The sequence below is a fragment of the Hemiscyllium ocellatum genome, chromosome 31 (assembly GCF_020745735.1).
Source record: "Hemiscyllium ocellatum isolate sHemOce1 chromosome 31, sHemOce1.pat.X.cur, whole genome shotgun sequence".
In the NCBI taxonomy this organism is placed as follows: domain Eukaryota; kingdom Metazoa; phylum Chordata; class Chondrichthyes; order Orectolobiformes; family Hemiscylliidae; genus Hemiscyllium; species Hemiscyllium ocellatum.
In genome coordinates this window covers 24,003,834-24,028,683 of record NC_083431.1, presented here as the reverse complement: position 1 = coordinate 24,028,683, position 24,850 = coordinate 24,003,834, and the positions used below count along the sequence as shown (strand labels likewise).

Genomic DNA, 24,850 nt, shown 5'->3' with positions numbered 1-24,850 from the left:
TTGAAAAGGGAGTACCATTATAATCCATAATGCCTGGATACAAACTGTGGGGAAAGCACTGAATCCTTTTCTGAGGGGCACTTGGGTCCCAGTTGTCAGAGGATGTCTGAACAGGTCGATTTTTAAAAAAAATCTACCTTTTGGTTTGGTGCAGTGCTTAAACTGGATATAGCTAAGTGGGATGTGTCACTGTAGGGACGTATATGCAGGGCCAACATTTCAGTACCTTCAATGAGGAAAATATCAAATCAAAAGATTTGGAGATGCTGGTGTTGGATTGGGGTGTACAAAGTTAAAAATCACATACAATACCAGGTTAATTGGAAACACTAGCATTTGGAGTGCTGCTTCTTCATCAGGTGGTTGTGGGAGGACACAATTGTAAGACAGACTTTATAGCAAAAGTTTACAGTGTGATGTAACTGAAATTATACATTGAAAAATACCTTGTTTGTTACGTTTTTCATCCGTTGGAATACCATGATAGTTTCACTTTCATGTGTAAATCACAAAACTTTTTTTTAAAAAAGTTTTTTTTTCCTCGGGTAAACTAACAAGTGGTGTTAGCTAAGAAGTGAAAGTATCATGGTATTTGAACAGATGAAAGATTCAACAGACAATCAAGGTATAATTTCAATGTATAATTTCAGTTACATTACACTAAACTTCTGCTATAAATTCTGAGTCTTAGAATTGTGTCCTCCACAACCACCTGATGAAGGAGCGGCACTCCGAAAGCTAGTGCTTCCAATTAAACTTGTTGGACTATAACCTGCTGTTGTGATTTTTAATTTTGTACAAACCAAAAAAAGTGTAGAAAATTTCAAATCTTCAGCGATGGGCCCAGCTCAACATCTGAACCGAACCGAAGTGGAGTGGGGAACATTCCAGCCACATGGAAGGCGCTGAGAGTAGCAGGGTGTTAAGAAGGTGATTTCCGGGTTGCGCGGTGTCAGTAGCGGAATTTCCGGTTCCGGTCGCGGTCCGGGATGGTTGCTAGGTAACTAGGGCCGAGGGGAGTAATGGTGGAGAATGTCACGTGGCTGCAGAGAGTGAGGGCCGTGTGCATCCCCGGAGCTGGCTCTAAGTTATGGCGCTGGAGGGCGGGCGGTTTCTCCGAGAGAGCGGGAGTCGGCCAACGGCCGGAGGAGCAGCTTGATCAATCCTCGTGGACTGGGTGGCGGAACTAAAGTGTTCCCTAACCCCCACAAACATTTAAATAGTAAGTTCAGGCCTTTGCATTTTACTGCAGCTGCTGACTTCACCGGATGTATAATTTATTAATTAATTAATGTCTTTATCGCCTACGAACACCGTTACCTTGCTGTCCTGTTCTGGATAATTAACCAGATTTTCAATAGTCAACATTGAGGGATGTTGCAGCGCAGTGGTAGTGTACCTGCCTCTGAGCCAGGAATCCTAGGTTCAAGCCCCACCTGTTCCTGGGTTCATGAGAAAATATCTCCAAGGTCAGAGTCTGGGTTGATTAACGTGTTATGATTTGGAGATGCCAGTCTTGGACTAGGGTGCACAAAGCTTAAACATCACACAACACCAGGTTATAGTCCAACAGGTTTATTTGGAAGCACTAGTTTTCGGAGCGACGCTCCTTTATCAGGTGCCGAACATCCGGTGAAGGAGCAGCACTCCGAAAACTAGTGCTTCCAAATAAACCTGTTGGACTGTAACCTGATGTTGTGTGATTTTTAACGATCAACATGTTGTTTGAGTAATAGCAGGAGTCTGTGGGACAGGCAGTGGAAAGCCATGTGTTGACATCGCTAGGATTTACCCAGCAAAAGTTGGCACTCCTATTACAGTGAATGTTTTAAGAGGCATCGTCCACAATCAAACTGTGGGCAACGAAAAACTTGCGGTGGCTCCTCTTGAAAAGCTCAGGAGGTTGATAAAGGTCTGCCACACACAATGTGATCAGTGGTTATGGGAAGAAGGACAGAGTTTGACATAGATTTCTGTCTCCCATGCCCAGTTTATATTGAGAAAAAGGCGGAAAGCCAGGACATGTGATCTATTTTGACAAAGTTATCGGGATGCCTCACGAAAAACCAGTGTTGCCCTGGTTCTTTGGGTTTTCTGCAGTTGGCAGATGCTGTCTTCATGTCATGTGTAAACAAGATGATATGTAAAGTATCCCATTTCCCAACTTCTCCAATCTCCTGTTTCTTTCGAGATCAGTAATTTTGCAGATGATGCAAAAACTGGTGGGTTGCTTAATAATGAGGTTATAGGAAAATATAGGCTAATCAGTGGAAAACGGGGTAAATGTGAGGTAATGCACTTGGACAGAACAACCAAAGCAAAGGGATACACAATGAATGTTTGAACTCTAGGAAGTACCAATGATTAAGTGACTTTGGGGTTTGTGTGTATACACCGGTCCCTTTAATGTGTTAAGATAGGTGGATAAAGTGGTTAAGAAGGCAGTTAGTATACTTGCCTTTATTAGCCAAGGCATAAGAGTTTAAGAGCTGGGAGGTTATGCTGGAATTCTAGAAAACTAGAGCTAGAGTGTTATGTGCAGTTCTGGAATGAACATTATTGGAGGAACGTGAGGAGAGGAAGGCACTGGACTAAAGGAGATTTAACAAAATGTTGGGCTGGAGAGTTTCAGTTATGAAGAGATTGGACAGACTGGGGTTGGTTTCTTTGCAGAGGTGATTGAGGAGGATATCATTGAAATGTGTAAAATTTTGAAGGATTTAGATAGGATATACAGAAAGAAACTTTTCTCTTTGGTGGAGGAGTCATTAACCAGGGTGTAGTTTAAAGGTAAGGGAATCAAGGGAGAAAGTAGGAGTGTGGGGTTGAGAAACATATCAACCATGATTGAATAGTGGAGCAGACTCGATGGGCTGAATGGCCTAACTTCTGTTCCTGTTTGTTATCGTCTTAAAAGGTTTAGAGGAGATGTGAGGAATTTTTTTTCACCTAGTGGGTGGTGGGAATCTGGAATTTACAGCCTGTAAGTATGATAGAGGCAAAACCGTCAATGTTTAATAAGTACTTAGATGTGCGTTTGTGATGCCAAAGCATACAAGGCTTTGGGTCGAGTGCTGGAAAATGGGATAGAATTGTTCGGTAGTTGTTTTTGACTGGCACGGACACAAAGGATTAAAGGGCCTTTTTCTGAGCTGTAGATCATTATGACTTAAGGATGCAGTTTTTAGCACCTCCCAAACCTGCACCTGCCTTTCTTTACAGCACTAAAATGACCCCGAACAAAATCAAAAGTTATCATCTGGTTGTTACTGTGCTACGTGCACTGTCTCCTCCTATTCTTCTTCACCTCTGTTCAGCCTTTGAAATGGTTGAGAGCACAGTGCATCATCTATTGGACAGCTCAGTTCCACTGCCTTTCCTTTCTTTACCGTTTTGGCCATCTAATTATATGTGGAGAATTTCCTGTGTTAGCTCCTTTTCCCACACCCACACTTTCTCTGGAGTTTGCCATGAATCTAGCTCTCCCTTTTCCTCCTCTACATTCCTACATTATGCAAATACATCAGGTTAATTTACAACTATATACTGGTGACACACAATTAGGGGCGGCACGGTGGCACAGTGGTTAGCACTGCTGCCTCACAGCGCCAGAGACCCGGGTTCAATTCCCGACTCAGGTGACTGACTGTGTGGAGTTTGCACATTCTCCCCGTGTCTGCGTGGGTTTCCGCCGGGTGCTCCGGTTTCCTCCCACAGTCCAAAGATGTGTGGGTCAGGTGAATTGGCCATGCTAAATTGCCTGTAGTGTTAGGTAAGGGGTAAATGTAGGGGTATGGGTGGGTTGCGCTTTGGCGGGTCGATGTGGACTTGTTAGGCCGAAGGGCCTGTTTCCACACTGTAAGTAATCTAATCTAAAAAAAATTCTACCTAACCTCCACCAAGTGCAAACCCCCTCCACTCCCTCTTTGTTTTCAGACTGGTTATCCACTGCCAAGACTTGAATAGGCCAGAATTTTCTCCAACACCTGAAAAAAATCAAAACCATTGTTTTAAACTTCCCTCTTTTCCTGAATGACATTCTGTCAATGCTAATTCAATCATTCTTTGAGCCTTTTTGGGCTAAGCCAGACTGTTCCATTTCTGATGTGCATGGCCCCAGATCTGCACATCAGGTGAATTGGCCATGCTAAATTGCCCGTAGTGTTAGGTAAGGGGTAATGTAGGGGTCTGGGTGGGTTTCGCTTCGGCGGGTCGGTGTGGACTTGTTGGGCCGAAGGGCCTGTTTCCACACTGTAAGTCTAATCTAATCTAATCTCCTCCATTGTCAAGGAAACTTTTGTCAAATTTCAGGATCATCACCAGCCACTGTCACCACTGCCTCTGCCAACCCATTTTGCAGTTGACAGCAAAACCTCCTTAGAGTTTGTCTCATTTTAACTGCATCTGTTCTTGAGCCACCAATCAGTTGTTTGAATTCTCAGCCCTTTTAAAATATAAAATAAAAACAGTCTGCCCATGTCAGTAACCAAAATACTAATTAAATTAATTTTTAAAAAGCCTTGGCATCTAAATAAAAACAAATGCTGCCTGTATCAATGAGAGTTGGAAAAACAAGTTGTTCTAGCTGTTTGTTGACCGTACTCTTGAAGGTATCATTCTTCCATTATTGATCCTATATTGTGGAAAGCAATCATTATCTGAAATAGAATGGGGTGCAAAATGGCCTGGTGTTGGTTAGAATATTAAATTGACAGATTATCAGGTTAGGATGGGAAATGGGTGGAGGGATTAATGAGAGCTAAAGGACTTAATATTTAAGAGAAACACACTTTCAGACTTAGTTGTCTTTGTGACCACCTGGGTCAGGGGGCTTAAATCTGTTGCATTCTTGCACTACCCCTCAATCCCTAGACTTAAAATCAGATCTGTCAGGAAAATTGCCCTACTTGACCAGCCTTGGGAATGACAGTCCTACACAAAGTGTTTGAAAGGGCTTATGGACAGATATTGTGTATGGGCAAGAGGTAGTAAGTGGAGATGAATGTGGGCAATGTGAGATTATTGACTTTGGTATGATGAATGAGCCAACATTCTCAGTTTGGAAGATTGTGAGGTGACCTCAGTCAAATATACAAAGAATCGAGAGCTGTTTTTGATGTTAAAGTGTCTGGAAACAGAGTGCATAGTTTCAGAATAAAGAGTTTCCTATTTAGGGTTAGCCATTATTTACTCAGATGGTTGTGAATTTTCGAAATGTCCTATCCCAATGGTCTATGAATGCTCACTTATTGAGTATATTTATTGTTGAAAGCAATAGATTTTTGGATACAAGCGAACAGATGGATATGTGGATCAGGTGGGAAAGTAGCATTGTGATAGAAGATCAACAGTGATTTTATTGAATGGCAGGACAGACTCAAGTGGCTGATGGTTGCTCTTGGTCCTGTTTTGTATTTTCTTATGGTATATTGTCATTCTTATTTGGAATCTAAACTCTCTTCTTTCTTTCTCTGCTTCCCCCTGAGAAAAACAACTCTGTTGCAATGTTAATCTGCCCTGATTGACATTGGAGGGCAATCCCTGAGTACCAATTGCTTTCTTGGTTGCTACTTTATGTGGCAGACTAGTAACTATTTTGAGGGTATTTTACTTTTTTAGGCATTGTATGCAAAGCAAGACTTCATTCCCACCTAAAATTCTCTCTCTGTGTACTTTGGGTAGCACCAAGCACTAAATTGTCATTGGAATGGTAACTAGCCACTTTACCCTTCCCAGCTAATAGCATGAGTCAGCTTGCTACATCCAAATTACTGGTTGAAATGAATTGTCTGCACAGACAAGAAATCAAACCTTGGGCCTTCTAGATAATATGATTTGGGTACTACATTTAGTGATGCATTTACTTACTGGGCTGTCACTGTTCTTTCAGCAAAGAGTATCTGTATATATAGTGGCTTGACAGAAACAATTTGCTTTTGACAGGTGGAGTTTTTAAAACAGGCAGCAATGTTATCTGTTATGTCAAACGAAGCTGCCAGGCGCCTGAGGAGGAGTCTCAGGCAGTTTTCATGGTTACGGTTTGTTCGTCGTCGTAGCTGCAAAAGGGAAATAACCAACGACAGTACATCAGTCAAACAGAAGCCCACAGTTAAATCTGAGAAGGCATTAAAGTCAAGTAAGAGTCATGAACACGACTTCAATAAGGCAGACTTGGATGTTAAAGGTAATGCAGAGAGATTAACTGAGTTCCCAAAGAACTTCCACAGGTCTGCTACATTGAAAATGATAAAAAGACCAGCAATGAATCTTTCCACTGGAACTTCAAGAAAACGAAATAATGCTAGTTTTATTTTGCCACCTCAAAACCCTTCTAAAGTCATACGTACACAATTGAACTTGAAACCTAGTCATGTCCGCAACTTGGAATTTCTCAACCTTAGAAATGATGATTTTACAAAAAGAAAAATGTCAAAGATTTCTCCATTCATTGAAAGAGAGCCAAATTCAGAGATATTGTTTGGCATTGCACCTTGTAACTTGGCCCTTGCCCAATTGCGTAGAAAGATTTTCAGACTGTTTGTGAAAGAAAATCGAAGTCAGCGAGCTGAAATGCAGCAAATCTATCAGCGAGTAAGGGAAATCGGAGTGCCAGTACATCAGGTGATGAGAAAGGTTCTTGACAGGTTATGTGAGAACCATGTTCACCAAGGTATTTGTCTTGAGGTGACACCTCTGGACTATGTGAAATATGATCAATGCTCTTCAACAGATAATGATGGTTCTGAGTTTGAACACAGTGACAAACCGATTTTGTGGCTGGCATTGGAAGGAATCCAGGATCCCATGAACTTGGGAGCTGTGCTTCGTTCAGCTTACTTTCTTGGAGTGGATCTTGTTCTTGTAAGTCAGCACAACAGGTAACTATGAGCCCTTGTATTTGAAGTTAACCATTGATTAGCCTTGGGTGTATTACGTTTTAAATCGCTGTTTAACACAATCTGTGAAATGTAATTGGCATTTAAAGATTGTCACAAAATAAATGATACCAAGCATTAATAAATCAAATTCTTGTTTAATTGGGCGACCGAAGATGGAAGCATAAAGCTTTAGTGCCAGGAGGAATGATGATCTTTTAAATGGATCCTTCGGTTTTGACATCTCTGCGATTCATTCAACTGTTGTGAATAAATGTTAAATCAAGAGTAATCTTGGGATAGGGTATTTTAAATTAGTTATTTACTCAGAGTATCTATAGTACTTTTATCACAAGAATAGCTTTTTGAAAGAAAACAGATGTTTAGATCTTTTATAAATTATACCAATAAGCATCTCATTAGTTTTTGATGTATATGTTGTAAATGCTGTGTCTGCTTTCACAAAAATTGTCCAGCAGGTGGCACTCAAACCCTGTTTATTAAGTAAAAAAGGCTTCTTCTCCAACCTCCTTTGCCGACTAGACTGGTTCAAAAGTTATTTAAGGAATATAGATCATAAAACAGAACAATACAGTGCAGAACAGGCCCTTCGGCCCTCGATGTTGTACCGACCTGTGAACTATTCTCAGCTCGTCCCCCTACACTATCCCATTATCATCCATGTGCTTATCTAAGGATTGTTTACATCTCCCTAATATGGCTGAGTTGACCACATTAGCAGGTAGCACATTCCATGCCCTTACCACTCTCTGCGTAGATAACCTGCCTCTGACATCTGTCTTAAATCTATCACCCCTCAATTTGTAGTTACGCTCCCTCGTACAAGCTGACGTCGTCATCCTAGGAAAAAGACTTTTGCTGTCCACCCTATCTAATCCACTGATCATCTTGTATGTCTCTATCAAATCCCCTCTGAGTGTTCTTATTTCCAATGAGAACAGACCCAGTTTCTCAGCCTTTCCTCGTAAGACCTTCCCTTCAGACCAGGCAACATCCTAGTAAATCTCCTCTGCACCTTTTCCAATGCTTCCACATCCTTCCCGAAATATGGAGACCAGAACTGTACACAATATTCCAAGTGTGGCCGCACTGGCGTTTTGTTCCACCAATTCCTTTACGGATATAAATTTGTAATAACAATGGACTATAACTGGGAAGACTTGTTGTCAAGGTGGCATTGTCCCATTTTGGGGGTGTCCATGTATACTTTGTAACAGTGAGGTCAGGTAAACAATTTTCTTTGTCATTGAAAATCTACAAATGAATTAGGAGCAAAATTGTTTTTGAATTTGAGTTCTCAGGGCTGGTCTGGTATCCATCTGCATGAATGTCATTTTTTTGTGTTGAGTGAGTGTTAGTGAAAAAAATTAAATTGGTGGAGATATTTTGAAATGATTGACCTGCGATGAATCACAGTGATGTCAGCAACTGATACCGTTTTATTTAAACCATGTCCACGTGTTATTGGTATTATAGAAGTCATTAATTGAAAATATTTTCAGGAAATTATTATACTCATTCTAAAACATATTTATTTTGGTATGTTGCATTGTTATAATATAATTTGCATTGTGATATGACCAGGACTGGTCTCAACAGGAGACGGATTTATGGCCATAAACTGAATAAAATCTGTTCCCCTGAAGTGTTTGGCTGGTAATTTTGAACATGTTGTATTGATCCATTTACTGCTAACAAAGTGGCAACTATTCTCACTGAAAATACTCTTGCCTCTAGATTTGAAAGATGTAGACTCAAGTCCCATTGCAGGACTTAACCATGTCATCTGGAAAACCACTTGAGTGTAATATGGAGGGAATACCACAGTATCAGAAATGTTATATCTGCGATGAAGTGTAAAACTGAGGCATCACAGATATGGAAAATGTCATACAGCCTTTTAAGGAATAGAATCACACAGTACGCAAAGAGACCCTTCGGTCCAACTCGTCCGTGCTGACCAGACCTTATCCCATTTGCCAGCATTTGGCCAGCATTCCCTGTAAACCCTTCCTGTTCGTATACCCATCCAGGTGCCTTTTAAATGTTGTAATTGTACCCGTCTCAACATGAAACAGTTACCCTTCTGGTCCTTTTTAAATCTTCCCCCTCTCACCTCAAACCTATGCCCTCTAGTATTGGACTCCCCCACCATAGGAAAAAGACCTTGGCTAGTCACCCTACCCATGCACCTCATGATTTTATAAAGCTCTGTGGTCACATCTCTGACTCTCCAGGGAAAAAAAGCCCCAGCCAATTGAGCCTCTCCCAATAATTCAAATCCTTCGGTCCTGGCAATATCCTTGTAAATGTTTTCAGCACCCTCTCAAGCTTAACAACATTTTTCCTATAGAAGGGTGACCAGAATTGTATGCAGAATTCCAAAAGTGGCCTTACCAATGTCCTGTACAGCTGTAACATGACATCCCAACTCCTATACTCAGTGTTCTAACCAATGAAGGCAAGTGTGCCAAACACTTTCTTCACTATCCTGTCTACCTATGACTCCACTTTCAGGGAACTATGCACCTGCATCCCTAGGTCTTTTTGTTCAGCAACACTGCCCAGGGCCCGACCATTAACTGTATAAGTCCTGCCCTGGTTTGCCTTGCCAAAACGCATCTCCTCACATTGATCAAAATTAAACTCGAACTTCCATTCTTCGATCTACTGGCCCATCTGGTCAAGGTCTCATTGTACTTTGACTTAATGTTCTTCACTGTCCACTATACCAGCTATTTTGGTGTCATCTGCAAACTTACTAACCATATCTCCTGCATTCACATCCAAATCATTTATATAAATAATGAAAAGCAGTGGACCCAGAATGATCTGTACAGCACGCTGCTAGTCACAAGCCTCTAGTCAGAAAAGCAATCCTCTATCACTACTCTCTGTTTCTTACCTTCAAGCCAATTTTATATCCAACTAGCTAGGTCCCCCAGATCCCATGTGATCTATCATTACTAACCAGTCTACTGTGTGGAACCTTGACAGACACTTTGCTGAAGAATGTATAGACAATGTTGACTGCACTGCCTTCATCGATAATCTTTGTCACTTCTTCAAAAAATTCAACCAAGTTAGTGAGACACAGTTTCCCATGTGTAAAGCCATGTTGAGTATCCCTAATTAGTCCTTGCTTTTCCAAATCTCCCAGATTTCCAAATAATATAATGTCCCACAACTGTTGTCATGAAAACAGATTAACTCATAATTTCATCCATCTCAATGTGGTTTGTGGGATCTTGCTGTGCACACATACCAACTTCAGTATACACGAGCACGAATTAGAAACAGAGGTAAGCCATTCAGCCTCTCTTGCTTGCTCCAACATTCAGTCAGTTGAAGGCTGGTCTGATTGTGAATTCAAATCAACATTCCTGCCTAAAGCCAATAACCTTTGACTCCCATGTTCAGGAAGAACCTGTTCACCTCTGCCTTAAAGGTATTAAGTCGCATTGCATCCAGCGCTCTCTGGGGAAGAGAATTCCAAACAGTCACATCCCTCAGAGAAAGAAATCTCCCTTAACTATACCTGAAATGGTAGACCATTTGCTTTTAAAGTATGTCTTTTATTTCTTATCTTTCTCACAATGGGAAGCATCTTTTCTGCATTGACCCTGTCAAGTCCCTACCCGATCCTGTGTGTTTCGATAAGATCACCACTTGATCTTCAAAACTGTAATGGATGCAGGCACAGCTTGAAAATGTGTTGCTGGTTAAAGCACAGCAGGTTAGGCAGCATCTCAGGAATAGGGAATTCGACGTTTCGAGCATAAGCCCTTCATCAGGAATGAGAGAGAGTAGCCAAGCAGGCTAAGATAAAAGGTAGGGAGGAGGGACTTGGGGGAGGGGCGATGGAGGTGGGATAGGTAGAAGGAGGTCAAGGTGAGGGTGATAGGCCGGAGTGGGGTGGGGGCGGAGAGGTCAGTAAGGAGATTGCAGGTTAGGAGGGCGGTGCTGAGTTGAGGGAACCGACTGAGACAAGGTGGGGGGAGGGGAAATGAGGAAACTGGAGAAATCTGAATTCATACCTTGTGGTTGGAGGGTTCCCAGGCGGAAGATGAGGCGCTCCTCCTCCAGTCGTCGTGTTGTTATGTTCTGCCGGTGGAGGAATCCAAGGACCTGCATGTCCTCGGTGGAGTGGGAGGGAGAGTTAAAGTGTTGAGCCACGGGGTGGTTGGGTTGGTTGGTCCGGGCGGCCCAGAGGTGTTCTCTGAAGCGTTCCGCAAGTAAGCGGCCTGTCTCCCCAATATAGAGGAGGCCACATCGGGTGCAGCGGATGCAATAGATGATGTGTGTGGAGGTACAGGTGAACTTGTGGCGGATATGGAAGGATCCCTTGGGGCCTTGGAGGGAAGTGAGTGTGGAGGTGTGGGCGCAAGTTTTACATTTCCTGCGGTTGCAGGGGAAGGTACCGGGGGTGGAGGTTGGTTGGTGGGGGGTGTGGGAGGGAGTCACAAAGGGAGTGGTCCTTGCGGAACGCTGATAGGGGAGGGGAGGGAAATATATCCTTGGTGGTGGGGTCCGTTTGGAGGTGGCGGAAATGATGGCGGATGATACGTTGTATGCGGAGGTTGGTGGGGTGGTAGGTGAGAACCAGTGGGGTTCTGTCTTGGTGGCGGGCGGAGGAGCGGGAAGTGGAGGAGATGCGGTGGAGGGCATCATCGATCACGTCTGGGGGGAATCTGCGGTCCTTGAAGAAGGAGGCCATCTGGGCTGTGTGGTGTTGGAACTGGTCCTCCTGGGAGCAGATGCGGCGGAGACGAAGGAATTGGGAATATGGGATGGAGTTTTTGCAGGGGGCAGGGTGGGAGGAGGTGTAGTCCAGGTAGCTGTGGGAGTCAGTCGGTTTATAGTCGATATCTGTGTTGAGTCGGTCGCCCGAGATAGAGATGGAAAGGTCTAGGAAGGGGAGGGAGGAGTCTGAGACAGTCCAGGTGAATTTCAGGTCGGGATGGAAGGTGTTAGTAAAGTTGATGAACTGTTCAACCTCCTCGTGGGAGCACGAGGCAGCGCCGATACAGTCATCGATGTAGCGGAGGAAAAGGTGGGGGGTGGTGCCAGTGTAGTTGCGGAAGATGGACTGTTCCACATATCCTACGAAGAGGCAGGCATAGCTGGGGCCCATGCGGGTGCCCATGGCAACTCCTTTAGTTTGGAGGAAGTGGGAGGATTGAAAAGAGAAGTTATTCAGGGTGTGGACCAGTTCAGTCAGTCGAAGGAGGGTGTCAGTGGTAGGGTCCTTCCCTCATAAGGCAACCCAACCACACCTCTGCTTCCAATTTCAAGAATCAGTGAACTAGCTGGATGAAGCTTCTCTGAACTGCTTTTAATGCATTTACTGACCTCCATAAATAAGGAAATCAAAACTCTGCAAATATTGCCGATGTCTCACCAATGCCATAGACAACTGTAGTAAAACTTTGAGATTACTTTCCCCTTGCAATAAATAACAATGTGCCATTTGCTTTCTGGATCACTTGCATAGCAACTTTGTTATGATTAATTTACCTAGACACACACAGTTCTTTGTACCTCAGAGTACTGCAATCTCTCTATGTATATAATTTGTTGCTTCTAAATTTCCTGACAGAATGGACCTTTTCCCACATTATAAACCACCTTCAGAGTTTTGCTTAGTCACTAACTATATCCCTTAGCAATGTACTCGTCCCAACTCTCTCTCCTATCCTTGTTTATGTCATTAGCAAGTTTAGTTATTGTACATTTGCTCCCTTCATCCAACTCTTAAGAATAGCGGCACGGTGGCACAGTGGTTAGCACTGCTACCTCACAGCACTTGAGAGCCGGGTTCAATTCCCGACTCAGACGACAGAGTGTGTGGAGTTTGCACGTTCTCCCCGTGTCTGCGTGGGTTTCCTCCCACAGTCCAAAGATGCCTGTAGTGTTAGGTTAGGGGTGTGGGTGGCGGGTCGGTGTGGACTTGTTGGGCCGAAGTGCCTGTTGTGGGCGGCACGGTGGCACAGTGGTTAGCACTGCTGCCTCACAGTGCCTGAGACCCGGGTTCATATCCTGACTCAGGCGACAGACTGTGTGGAGTTTGCACGTTCTCCCCGTGTCTGCGTGGGTTTCCTCCCACAGTCCAAAGATGCCTGTAGTGTTAGGTTAGGGGTGTGGGTGGCGGGTCGGTGTGGACTTGTTGGGCCGAAGTGCCTGTTGTGGGCGGCACGGTGGCACAGTGGTTAGCACTGCTGCCTCACAGTGCCTGAGACCCGGGTTCATATCCCGACTCAGGCGACAGACTGTGTGGAGTTTGCACGTTCTCCCCGTGTCTGCGTGGGTTTCCTCCGGGTGCTCCGGTTTCCTCCCACAGTCCAAAGATGTGCGGGTCAGGTGAATTGGCCATGCTAAATTGCCCATAGTGTTAGGTAAGGAGTAAAGGTAGGGGTATGGGTGGGTTTCGCTTCGGCGGGTCGGTGTGGACTTGTTGGGCCGAAGGGCCTGTTTCCACACTGTAAGTCTAATCTAATCTAATTTAAATCTAATCTTTGATAAAGACTGTAAATAGTTGAGACCCCAGCAATGATCATTGTGGCATTCCATTCGTTGCATCTTGCCAACTTGAAAATGACCCATTTTTGCCCATACGCTGCTTTCTATTAGCCAAGCATTCCTCTATTCTTGCCAATACTTTACTCCATACACAATGAGCGCTTAGTTTGTGTAGGAACCTTTGATGTTGCACCTTGTCACATACTTCATAGAAAGCTAAGCACAGTTGATTCACTTTTATCTGTATTGCTTGTAGCTTTCTCAAAAAACTCAAAAAGAATTAGTGAAGCGGGATTTCCCTTTCACAGCATTGTGTTAACTCTACCTGACTGCATTAAGATTTTCTAAGTATGCTGCTATCACCTTTTTTTAACCGATTCCAACATTTTCTCTGTCAGATGTTAAGTTAGCGAGCCTACAGTTTCTTGATTTCTGTCACCCTTCTTTCTTGAACAGTTGAGTCACATTTGCTCTTTTCCAATCTGACGGGACATTTTCTAGAATTCAGAAAAATTAAAACTAACGCATCTACTACCTCAGCAGCCTTGTCTGATAAAACCCTAAGATGAAATCTATCAGGGCCAGGGCACATGTCAGATTTTAGCTGTAAGAATTTTTTCAGCACCCTTTCTCTACTAATTGTAATTGTTTAAGTTCCTCATTCCCTTTTACATTTTGAGTCACAATCATTTTTGGAATGTCATTCATATGGTCCACAGTGAAGACAGGCAGAAGGTAAAGGTTCAGTTCAACTGCTCGTTCTATATTTTCCATTGTTCTTGAGAGGACCAGTTCTCACGTTCCTTCCTATTTCGCCTCTCGAATCTCTGACTACCCATTGTTATATTTGTAGCTAGTTTCCTTCTATGCTCTAATTTCTCTTTCCTTATTAAGCTTATAGTCATGCTTTGTCTGCTGTGTTCTGTTCAATATTCTGAACTGCCACACCTCTGCAGAATTTATTTTCAATTTGTTATTACCTTTAACTTCCTTAGTTCACCAAAGCTAGTGCACTCTTCCTTTAGAATCCTTTTTTTTTGAAAAACTGTATATTTTCTCCATATTCTGAAATAGCTTATTGAGTGTCCACCACTAAATCTTTTTCCTGATGAAGGGCTTATGCCCAAAACATCAACACTCCTGCTCCTCGGATGCTGCCTGACCTGCTGTGCTTTTTCCAGGGCCACTTTTTTTTTTGACACTATATCTCTTCTGGCCTATAACTTAATTTAGTTTCCATTTACTTTAGACACTTTTGTCTTCATTTCCTCAATTCCCCTGTATAAGTAACTAATCTTGGATCTAATCTGGGTCTGGTTACTGATCTCTAGTTGGCTCTAAAACATGTTGCTGTCAGAAACTGTCCCAAAAGCACTGTGCATGACATTCAGGCTGCTAATGGCAATTTGTTTAACCCATCTAGATGTGAATTAAAATTTCCCATAATTGGTGCTATACCTTTCTCACAATCCCCTAATATTTCTTCCTATGTCCTGTCCCATAGGGCGATGGGTGGGCAGGATGGAGGCATGTACCATTCGTTCAAGAGTGATTTCTTAAAGTTATTATTTCTCACCTTTACGCAAACTGACTTTACATCCTGATCTGTTCAAACAAGGTAATCTCTCTCAAATGTTCCAATGGCATCTGTAATGAACAGATCCCTTCACATTTACATAGCTTCCTGTCATTTCTACATGTCATGTGCCGTTGAATATTTGGGTCCCAGTCTTTGTGATAGTAATAGATAAAGCTCAAACACACATTATTGTGTATTTACTATACATTTATGATATAAATAATACTATTTATTATACCTACCTCAGCAGAATCTCTTTCCTCCAATTATGCCATCGGCATCAGTGTCCAGTCCCAATCAGATATCCCAAACCCTGACAGTGAGCAGGGAACACAACTGCCTGGACTCTCACTTACAGCTACAGGAAACATAACCTTTCTCCATAACTATGCTGTTGCCTACTACCACTACACTCCTTTCTGACTACCCCTGCTAGAAAGGCTTCCCGTGCCATCATCCATTTGCTCATTCAGACAAGCTGCAAGGTCGTTAAACCCACTAGACAACTTCAAAAACTCCTTACTCCCAACAGACATTAGTAATTTTAGGGCTTTAGCAGTATTAGCCAAATTATTGTTGAGCCTTACATATGCAACATATTCACGCATCAATAACGTAGTTGTTATCTGTGATGTCATGCTTTAACTCGTATCGCCCCCCCCTCCCCTCCTCAAAGTGAGGTAGTTATCAGACTGAGACTCAGTTAGAGAGCCCCCAGCCTCTGCCCATCAGCTCAGCCTCAAAGATGCTGCCCCATCCCCCAGCTCAAGCATAATTAATGGACACTCTCCTGCTCTCATGCTGCTTTTCAAAAAGCAAATCATTAGCTCTGAAGCACATTTTTTTTGGTATTCTGAAGTTGTGAACAACACCGTTTCTTAATGTCACCTTTAACACAGCATTCAAGAAGGTGTTGAGCTTATATGAACATTATTCATTGAGTTCAGGCAAGATATTGTGCAGACTATACACAGGGCTATCAACTCTTGCAAATCAAAAGAAAAGAAAGGTTTTTTTAGATAGAGCCCTTCATGACCACAGGAAATCCCCAAGCATTTTATGGATAATGAAATAGTTTAGAAACGTAGTCACTGCTGTAGCAAAGGAAATGCAGCAGCCAATTTGCGCACAGCAAGCTCTCCGACAAACAGCATGTTGTTCATGACTAAACCTATTGCTTTGATGTCAGTGGGAGGATAAAAATTACCAGAATTACTTGGATAACCACACTTTTTTCAAAAATAGTGCCATGAAATCTTATTTGCCCTTCAGAATTTGGCATGAATTTAATGTCTCATCTGAACTGTAGACTGTAAGACAATAGGATGTAGGAGCAGATCTAGGCCATTCAGCCCATTGAGTCTGCTGTGCCATTCAAAGAGATCGTGGCTGATTTGAAAATCTTCAACTCCATTTCCCTGCCTTTTCCCTATAACCCTTGATTCCCTTACTGTTTGAGAAGCTGTGTGGCCCAGCATTGATCTACTTAATGATCCAGTCTCGTTAGCCCTCTGCAGTAAAGAATTCTACAAAGTCACTACTCTCAGAGAAGAAATTTCTCCTCATTCCTATCTCAAATGCCCAGCCCAGTACTAGACTGATATATCAGTTTTGATTTTTGTACTCCAGTCCTGGAGTGGGACTTGAATTCACAACCTTCTGAATCAGCGGTAAGAGTACAACCAGTAGCACCACAGCTGACAATAGCTGTATATTTTAAGTGTGAATCATATATCTGGTAAATGAAAAAATGTACAAAATGGAGATTCATTGTCCAGAGAAACTTTGCATATTTTTTGCTTATTTTGCTAATGTTTACTTTGTGTTATCTTCCAGTTGTTCTCTAACACCAACTGTGAGCAAAGCTAGTGCTGGAGTTCTTGAAGTTATGACGATATATTGCACTTCTTGTTTACCTCGAGTACTAACGGTAACAGAAATCTACACTTTGAACATTATGACGTTACCTTCAGAGTGTTTCTAAATAATTTTACAATAGCACTGTTGTCTTCTTTAACTTATACACAGGCAAAAGCAGCCCAAGGCTGGCAAATAGTGGGAACCATTGGAAAGTCTACAGAGGCTACCTTTGCACCAGTCATTCCTTGTACAGAATTCCAGTGGAGGCAACGGACTATCCTGGTTCTGGGTAGCGTAAAATGGCTGCTTAATTTGCAAGTGTTGGACAGAAATTGTAGTTAAAATTGTATGGCAATAAATTGAATGTTTAGACTTTACATTCAAACCTGATGAAATGATACCTACTGCGGAGGATTACTCTGTGTGAAAATGTGTACATAAAATATTTCTTTGTTCAATTTTTATGAACAATTTATGTCTTTTTAAAAGTGATGCAACTACAAAAAAATGCCATTTGTGAGTGACAAAGGATGTGGCGGACACGCAGGGAAGTGGAGTTAATACAATAGTCAGAAACCCATGATCTTGTGAAGGGTGGTGCAGGCTGGTGGAGTCAAGTGGATTACTCCTATACCTAAGTCTCATGTTCCCATTTGCTTTCTGTGTACACTGATTCGATGTACAGTTTTATGAAACTGACTTGTCACAGCTGTATGTACTTTGATATAATTGTTTTCCTCAAACCACTTGAGCACAAAATCTAGGCTGACAGGATTGAAGGAGTGTTAAATACTTAGAGCTGCTGTATTTTGGATTAGATGTTAAACCAAGTAATTATTTGCTTCGTCAGGTAAACTTATAAGATCCCATTATACTATTCGGGGAAAAGCAGGGGAGTTCTCCATATGGCTTGGCCAATTTCTATACTTTAACCAACACCACCAGGAAAGAGTACCTGGATCTTTTTCTCCAACTTTTCTGGGATCTTAGTTTACAGTGTAACTGCTGCTGTTGTCTGCATTACAACTGTTAGTATATTACAAATGTAATTAAGTGACTTATGAGGTGTTTTGAATTATTGCGGATATGGAAAGCAATGTGGAAATGTAAATAATTTTGGATTTCTTTTATGTTTGTCCTTGTGCTGATATGAAATATTACAGGGAAAAGATCGGAGCTGACTGCAGCAATTTGCTTCTGATGTATAAACAAATGGAGATGAGTAAAGGGAGCCTTACTCTGCAGCTGGCTGTGGTATTCCTGACCTGAGTTGTTTGATGTGCGCAAATTGTTCTGCTCTTCAGCTGTCTGAGCACAATACTCCCTAGAATGTTTGAGCCAACATTATGATAATTGCACATCAACCAAAAAGCAGCATTTTAGGTTGTGATTTGGGTTCCAATTTGATATCCAAATGCATGGATGTAACACTGGTTGCAGCAAAACTACAGTTAAAATGTCAAAGCCATTTACTGGCCCTTGTTGAAGCCTTCAAAATTGTACACACACTCTTGCCTACACTCACTTAACATTTTGAAATGAGCTGCAAGAGAACAGAGTGCATGTCAAAGCACAGAGTGCTTTTGTCACTGGACGTCAGTGTTGACCAGATTAAATTCAGTTTTCAATATGATTGGGATTTGCAAACTGCTTTACACATTGCAGACAATGATTTCAGAAAGGCAGGAGCAGTAAGCAACCACATTGTTTTTACATGTCCAAATCACTAGCTTTTGCTTTGCGTTTAACATTGAGTTTGTTGCAGTTAATTTTACACATGGAAACCGTTTTTATCTCCTGAACTACAGGAAATGAAGGTTTTGGCCTTTCTGATGATGTAAGCAGCTTGTGTCATGCGATGCTGACGATACCAGCAGGAAGAGGCTTGCAACCTGGGATTGAATCTTTGAATGTGTCTGTCGCTGCAGGTAATTGTTAGCGAAAGAATTCCACACCAGTTTAGACAGTTGATGTTTTTTTCCTAATCAGAAACAATAATTGTGCACAATAAGGACCAAATATTATAAAGAATAAATAGAAAGCCTTTGAGCATAACCTTTGCATTGAATAATTTTTGGGAGGATTCTGAACGTTGCCAAATGTACATTGTGAAAGGTGTAAATTGCAGTTCAATTCAGAGTTGATACGAAACACTTTTTGCCGATGTGCATTTTATATCAGAGACACACACATTAGTTAATTAACGTGAATGTTTGCCTAGTAACTTACGTCCTATGTTAATGTAGGCATTACAATTTATTTGCAGCATTCCTGGAATTAAATATTTTATGTATGGACTTTTGTAGTTTGAGTGGTGGAAATTAATTAACAACTTCTGTTCACAAAAATTGCCACAGCTAGTATTTATGAATGATATAGAACAGGTTAGTGTAAGTAGAGATGTATAGCTTGCTTGTGTAACCTCATGCTCAGGATTAGAGCTAGCAGCTATCTCAATGGTTGTACAAGTGGGCCTCTAGGTCACTGATTCACTAGATCCAATCCAATTTGACACCACTTTGAAACTCAGTATTTTTCAATAAAGGTAATTGGGTTCTTGTTCTCCCAGTTATGTTTTGTTGTCCTGACTTGATTTTCCTTAATTTTTTCTTTCAGGAATTCTCTTACATGGTATAGCCAGCAAGAGAATGAAAACATGACAAAGGCATGTCTCCTTATGCTGGTCTCCCTACACTGTTGTACACTTGCTTTAAATCTGGAAATAGTTTGGTGGCTGTCTGTAATATAGCTTCCTGACTGGACAAATTGAAGTGCTGTGAACATTGGTGCTGTGTAATTTGTAGTTCACTCTTATCATGTGAACCCAACAGTTACAGAATAAATAATGCTGCTTTATAGACTGACCTTTGTCGAAATGGTGTTTGAATGTAAATGATTATTTGTATAATTGTGACCATCTGCTTGGTTTAAGTTTTGACTTCTATCTTCCCTACTCTGTGGGGAATTTACCTGCAAATTCCTTTGTGTGATATTGTATATTGCAATCAGTTGGGCATTAACTGTGGGAATAATGCTAATAATCTGGAACTTGCAAAGATCGCAATGAACGTGGAACCTATTTCTTAAAAGGAATGTATGCATTATAATAAAATCTATGGCACAGAAATGGCCATTCAGCTCAATGGATTTGAGCCCCACACAAGCCTCATTTCGCTGTACTCCATCAAACTCCATCAACGTACTCTTTTATTCCTTTTCCCATCATGTTTGACTACCTTCCCGTTAGACAAACCTGTCAACATACTTTGTATATTTAATATTTGATAACTTCAGAATACTTCTTAAGTTACATTTTCAGTAACAGTCTGGATCATTCCAAAGGCATGTCAGCAGCAATTTGCATATTGTTAGAACTTAAATATTGCTATGGTGTTCGTTGTTTCACTGCAGGAAACCTGCATGGAATAATGGTTATTTTACATATTGTGCACAGATGTAAGTGTATTTTCTATACTTGGGCAAGGTTAAATAACCTATGAAATAGGTTAAGAAAATAATTCTATTTTGGCTAGATTATATGTACTTTTTACTGTCTTGTCTTGCCAATTTTTGCCTATCCACTGAAGATGATATTTCTTTGCCTCTGTTCAGTTCCACTGGCACAGGTTCAAATGTACAGGTATGCAAAGTGACAAACTGAGAAAGATTAGTTGATGCATGACTCCTTTCCCATTCAGCCTTGTTACAACAAATTGACAAAGCTTGCAGCGCTGCAGCCCTCCAGCCCTCCAAAATGTTGTGTAACCATGTGGGAAAGGGGGAAGTCATATTTAAAGAAACTGTAGCCTAATGATGACCATGAGGTACATTCCACATAACATTTAAGTACAACATTGATAACATCCAGGATTCTGTCCACCTAATTTGCAACTACTGGGTAAGGTAATTACCTATTCCAAAGGGCAACAATCATTCAGGCATCTAACCAATTCTAAGCTAACAAAGCTTGTATCCATATTCTCTCATTTTCCCTAGTTTAGGTTAGATTTAGATTAGATTAGTTTCCCTACAGTGTGGAAACAGGCCCTTCGGTCCAAAAGGTCCACACCGACCCTCTGAAGAGTAACCCACCCAAACCCCTTTTCCCTCTGAATGATTTAATCTTTCCTCAGCCTACTCTGTTCCTTGGAAAACCTACACAAATATATCTTTGAGCTAAAATATTTCCAAATTGGCAGCATCTGCATAAAGTGAATCACAGAATCTCTACAGTGTGGAAACAGGCCATTTAGCCCACCAAGTCCAAACTGACCCTCTGAACAGTGTCCTACCCTATCTAATACATTGAGGCATCCCACTACAAGCAAGGGCCCTGCAGAAGCCTATGAGAAATAATTTGTTAATGTGTGCATAATCTTTAATTCCTTTATTATTTTAAATAATTCTGCCAAGCCTCCCTAGAGTTTTCTAAAGTAAAGAGATCCAGTAACAGTTATGGACTTTTAGATTTGATTTTAATATAAGTTCTCTACCCTAAATGCTTCTATATCATCCATCATGGGGATAAACTAAGCTTAACTGAGGTCTGATTTTGGGACATTATAGTAGGGTCTTACAGAAGAGAAGTCAGAAAGAGAGCACCAGCATGAACCAGCTTCTTTGGATCCAGCAGCTTCAAAACTGCCTATCTGCTTCCAGAGAGACGCTAGACTGCCAAAACCAAATCAAGCCAGTGAAAAGCCGAGCTGGGAAACAGAGCATTCCCTTTCATTGTACAAACTTTTATCATATTTGAAAGCCTTTTCCCTGAGGTAGTAATGGTTAGTTGTCAAGAAACTGTCCCTAAAACACTTCAACATAGACTTTTTGGAGTCTGTGTCTTTTACGACCTCTCTGAAAAAAACCAAAGACAGCATAACCTTGCTAAAGGAGTAGCATCATCACAAGCTGCAAGAAGCAAATATTGTCATTTGTTGTATTCTGATTGACTGGGGAAAGAAAAATTAAACACAATTGTATCTTCATATTGTGTTGTAGTGGTGCATATCACTGATTTTTTTTTTACCCTTTGTAATTGCGGAACTGGCAGAGATTAACTGCTTCAGGTCAGAATAGGAATCGAGTATGGGATCCTGCTGCATTGGGCTGCATCTTTACCTGCTGGGCTATGAAGGAAATGTCAACTCGTTAATTTATTTAATAAGACTATAAGAGATTTCAAGACTAGGGGGCACATTTTTAAGGTAAGAGGAGAGAGATTTAAAAAAGACATGGGGGCAATTTTTTTAATACAGAGGGTGGTACCCGTGTGGAATGAACCTCCTGAGGATCCAAGTATAATTGCAACATTTAACAGACTTTTCGATAAGTACATGAATAGGAAAGGTTTGGAGGGATATAGCCCAGGAGTATGCAAGTGGGACTAGTTTAGTTTGGGATTATAGTTGGCATGGACTGGTTGGGTCGAGGGGTCTGTTTCTGTGCTGTATGACTATGACTCTGGAAGTAGGAACATTCAGCACATCAAGCCTGCTCTTCCATCCAATAAGATCATGGCTGATCTGATATTCCTCCATATCTTCTTTCCTGCATTTCCCTTAACGCTTGATTCCTCTACTGATCACAAATTTATCTATCTCAGCCTTAAATATACACAAAGATTCTGTGCTCACAGTTCTCTGTGGCAAGGAATTCCAAAGACTCATTGACCGTCTTACAGAAGAAATTCCTCTTCATCTCCGTCTTAAATTAGCACCACTTTATTCAGAGACTGTGCCCTCTGGCCCTGACTCCTATGTTTCAATAAGATCATCTCGCATTTGTCTAAATTCTGGTGAGACGAGTCCCAACCTGCTTAGGCTTTGTTCATAAGACAATCTTTCCGTTGTAAGGATCATCCCAGTGAACTGCCCCCAATGAAATATCTTTCCTTAAATAAGGGGACCAAAACTGCTCACAATACACAGTGATGTACATAGATGTGGTCTCACTAGCACTTTGGACAATTGCAGTAAGATCCCCACTGTTATACTGCAACCTTCTTGAAATAAGGGCTAACATTCTTTTTGCCTTCCTGATTCCCTGGTATACCTGAGTAGTGGCTTTCTATGTTTCATGCATGAGTAACCACAATTCTGTTTGTATTGCAGCTTTCTGCTGTTTATCTCCATTTAAATAATTATCTGTCCTTTTGTTCTCCCATCCTATATGAACAACTTCACAGTTTTTCACATTATTTGCCAATTTATTGCCTACTAAGTAATCTATCATTATCTCTCTGTATACTGCTTCTCTCTCGCATTCTGCTGTTCCACCTATTTTTGTGTTGTTTAGATTAGACTTACAGTGTGGAAACAGGCCCTTCGGCCCAACAAGTCCACACCGACCCGCCGAAGCGAAACCCACCCATACCCCTACATTACCCCTTACCTAACACTACGGGCAATTTAGCATGGCCAATTCACCTGACCCACACATCTTTGGACTGTGGGAGGAAACCGGAGCACCCGGAGGAAACCCACGCAGACACGGGGAGAACGTGCAAACTCCACACAGTCAGTCGCCTGAGTCGGGAATTGAACCCGGGTCTTCAGGCGCTGTGAGGCAGCAGTGCTAACCACTGTGCCACCGTGTGTGCAATAGAATGTAACCTTTTGGAAATGGAAATGTTAGCTAAAACTTTTAATGTCTGAAATATTTATGTCTGACCCGACAACTCCTACCACAATGAGAATAGTGGCCTAAAACTCGAGCTGTATGGCAATTGCGTTTCAAAACTTGAGACAGAACATAGAATCACTGAATGCTGGAATGATTATATACAGGAGACCATTCAACCCATCACTGCACTGCCACTCTAAAAGACGTTTAGTAGAATCAAAAATACACCAGTAATTCACATGGAATTTTTGTCCTTTCCATTCGCTTAATTGTCTCATACTAGCAGACACAGTTTCTAATAATCGGTTGGCTAAACCAGTGCATTAGTAAGGCTGCACCTAAATAGAGCAGGAAAAGGAGAGAAATAAAGAAAGATCCAAGCACGAAAAGATACTAAGTGAAATGTTGTTTTGTCATATTTATATGTGGATGTGCTTGAAGACTATGGTAATTCAGTAATAAAAATCAGATTGGCTGAGGCTGATATTAAATTTAGTTGCAACTGAGCAGTGAAGGAAGGATTCTGACTGTTTAAAAATTCTGGGTTACAATGTTTGCTCTTCCAGATCGTGCTCATTAATGTGATTGTCATGCCTGTAAAGCAACAAGGGTTGTTTTTTTTTGTTACTACAGTCCGTCTTAGTGTCTGTAAAAGAGTCTACTCACTTTGAAAGGATAAAGTGGGATTGAAGCAGCATATGATTCAGTAGCTTGGGAAATCGGCTAGGTTTGCTAAGCGTGTAACATTTCTGTTGTGTAACTGTAAGTTTCCTCATTAATGTCCACAAAACATTATCACTCTTCTTCTTGTCACACATAGGCCACATGCTGCACCTGTGAAAATTAAATTGAACCTGCTTCCTGAAATTTTATTTAAATTTGTTCCTGATATATGTGGGTACGGCTGACAACATTTTTTTTTGTCCATTCTTTGCTGTCCGAAAATTGTTTGCAAGCCACACTGCGTAAGGGTGTGTGCATACAGCACTGAAGGACAATAGTGAATCAGTTTTTTTAATGACAATAGCCATTTATCTAAAGCAAACCCACAAATTACCAGATTTATTGATTTCCATTTTGGAATTTACCAAAATGGGTTTTTAGCTCATGACCTTGGAATTGTTAGTCCATAACTGCTAACCTCTCATACCCTATGACACCCTTGTGACCAGTGTCTATATACAGAGAGTTTTTGAAATTGCATTTTTCATTGCTCTGCAGAGCCCTGTATAACTAAACTTTAATACAAACAAAGACAACATTCAATCCATAGATTGATTATCCAATGAACACAAAGTCATGCTATCGTTGTACTGAGTGAATACACTGACAGTTCGCATTTTCAGTCTGCTTTTAGCAGGTGAATGCAAATCCA

The 24,850-nt window shown here is 41.4% G+C and overlaps 1 protein-coding gene across 1 annotated transcript; it reads left to right on the top strand.

Moving 5' to 3' along the window:
- Positions 1–1,009: 1,009 nt before the first annotated feature.
- On the top strand, positions 1,010–19,712 carry mrm1 (mitochondrial rRNA methyltransferase 1 homolog (S. cerevisiae)). Its single transcript, XM_060848037.1, has 6 exons — positions 1,010–1,222; positions 5,944–6,878; positions 16,831–16,924; positions 17,023–17,143; positions 18,663–18,782; positions 19,471–19,712. Exons 2-6 carry the CDS (start codon positions 5,968–5,970, stop codon positions 19,512–19,514), a joined length of 1,290 nt encoding a protein of 429 aa, XP_060704020.1. The 5' UTR covers positions 1,010–1,222; positions 5,944–5,967; the 3' UTR covers positions 19,515–19,712.
- Positions 19,713–24,850: the final 5,138 nt, after the last annotated feature.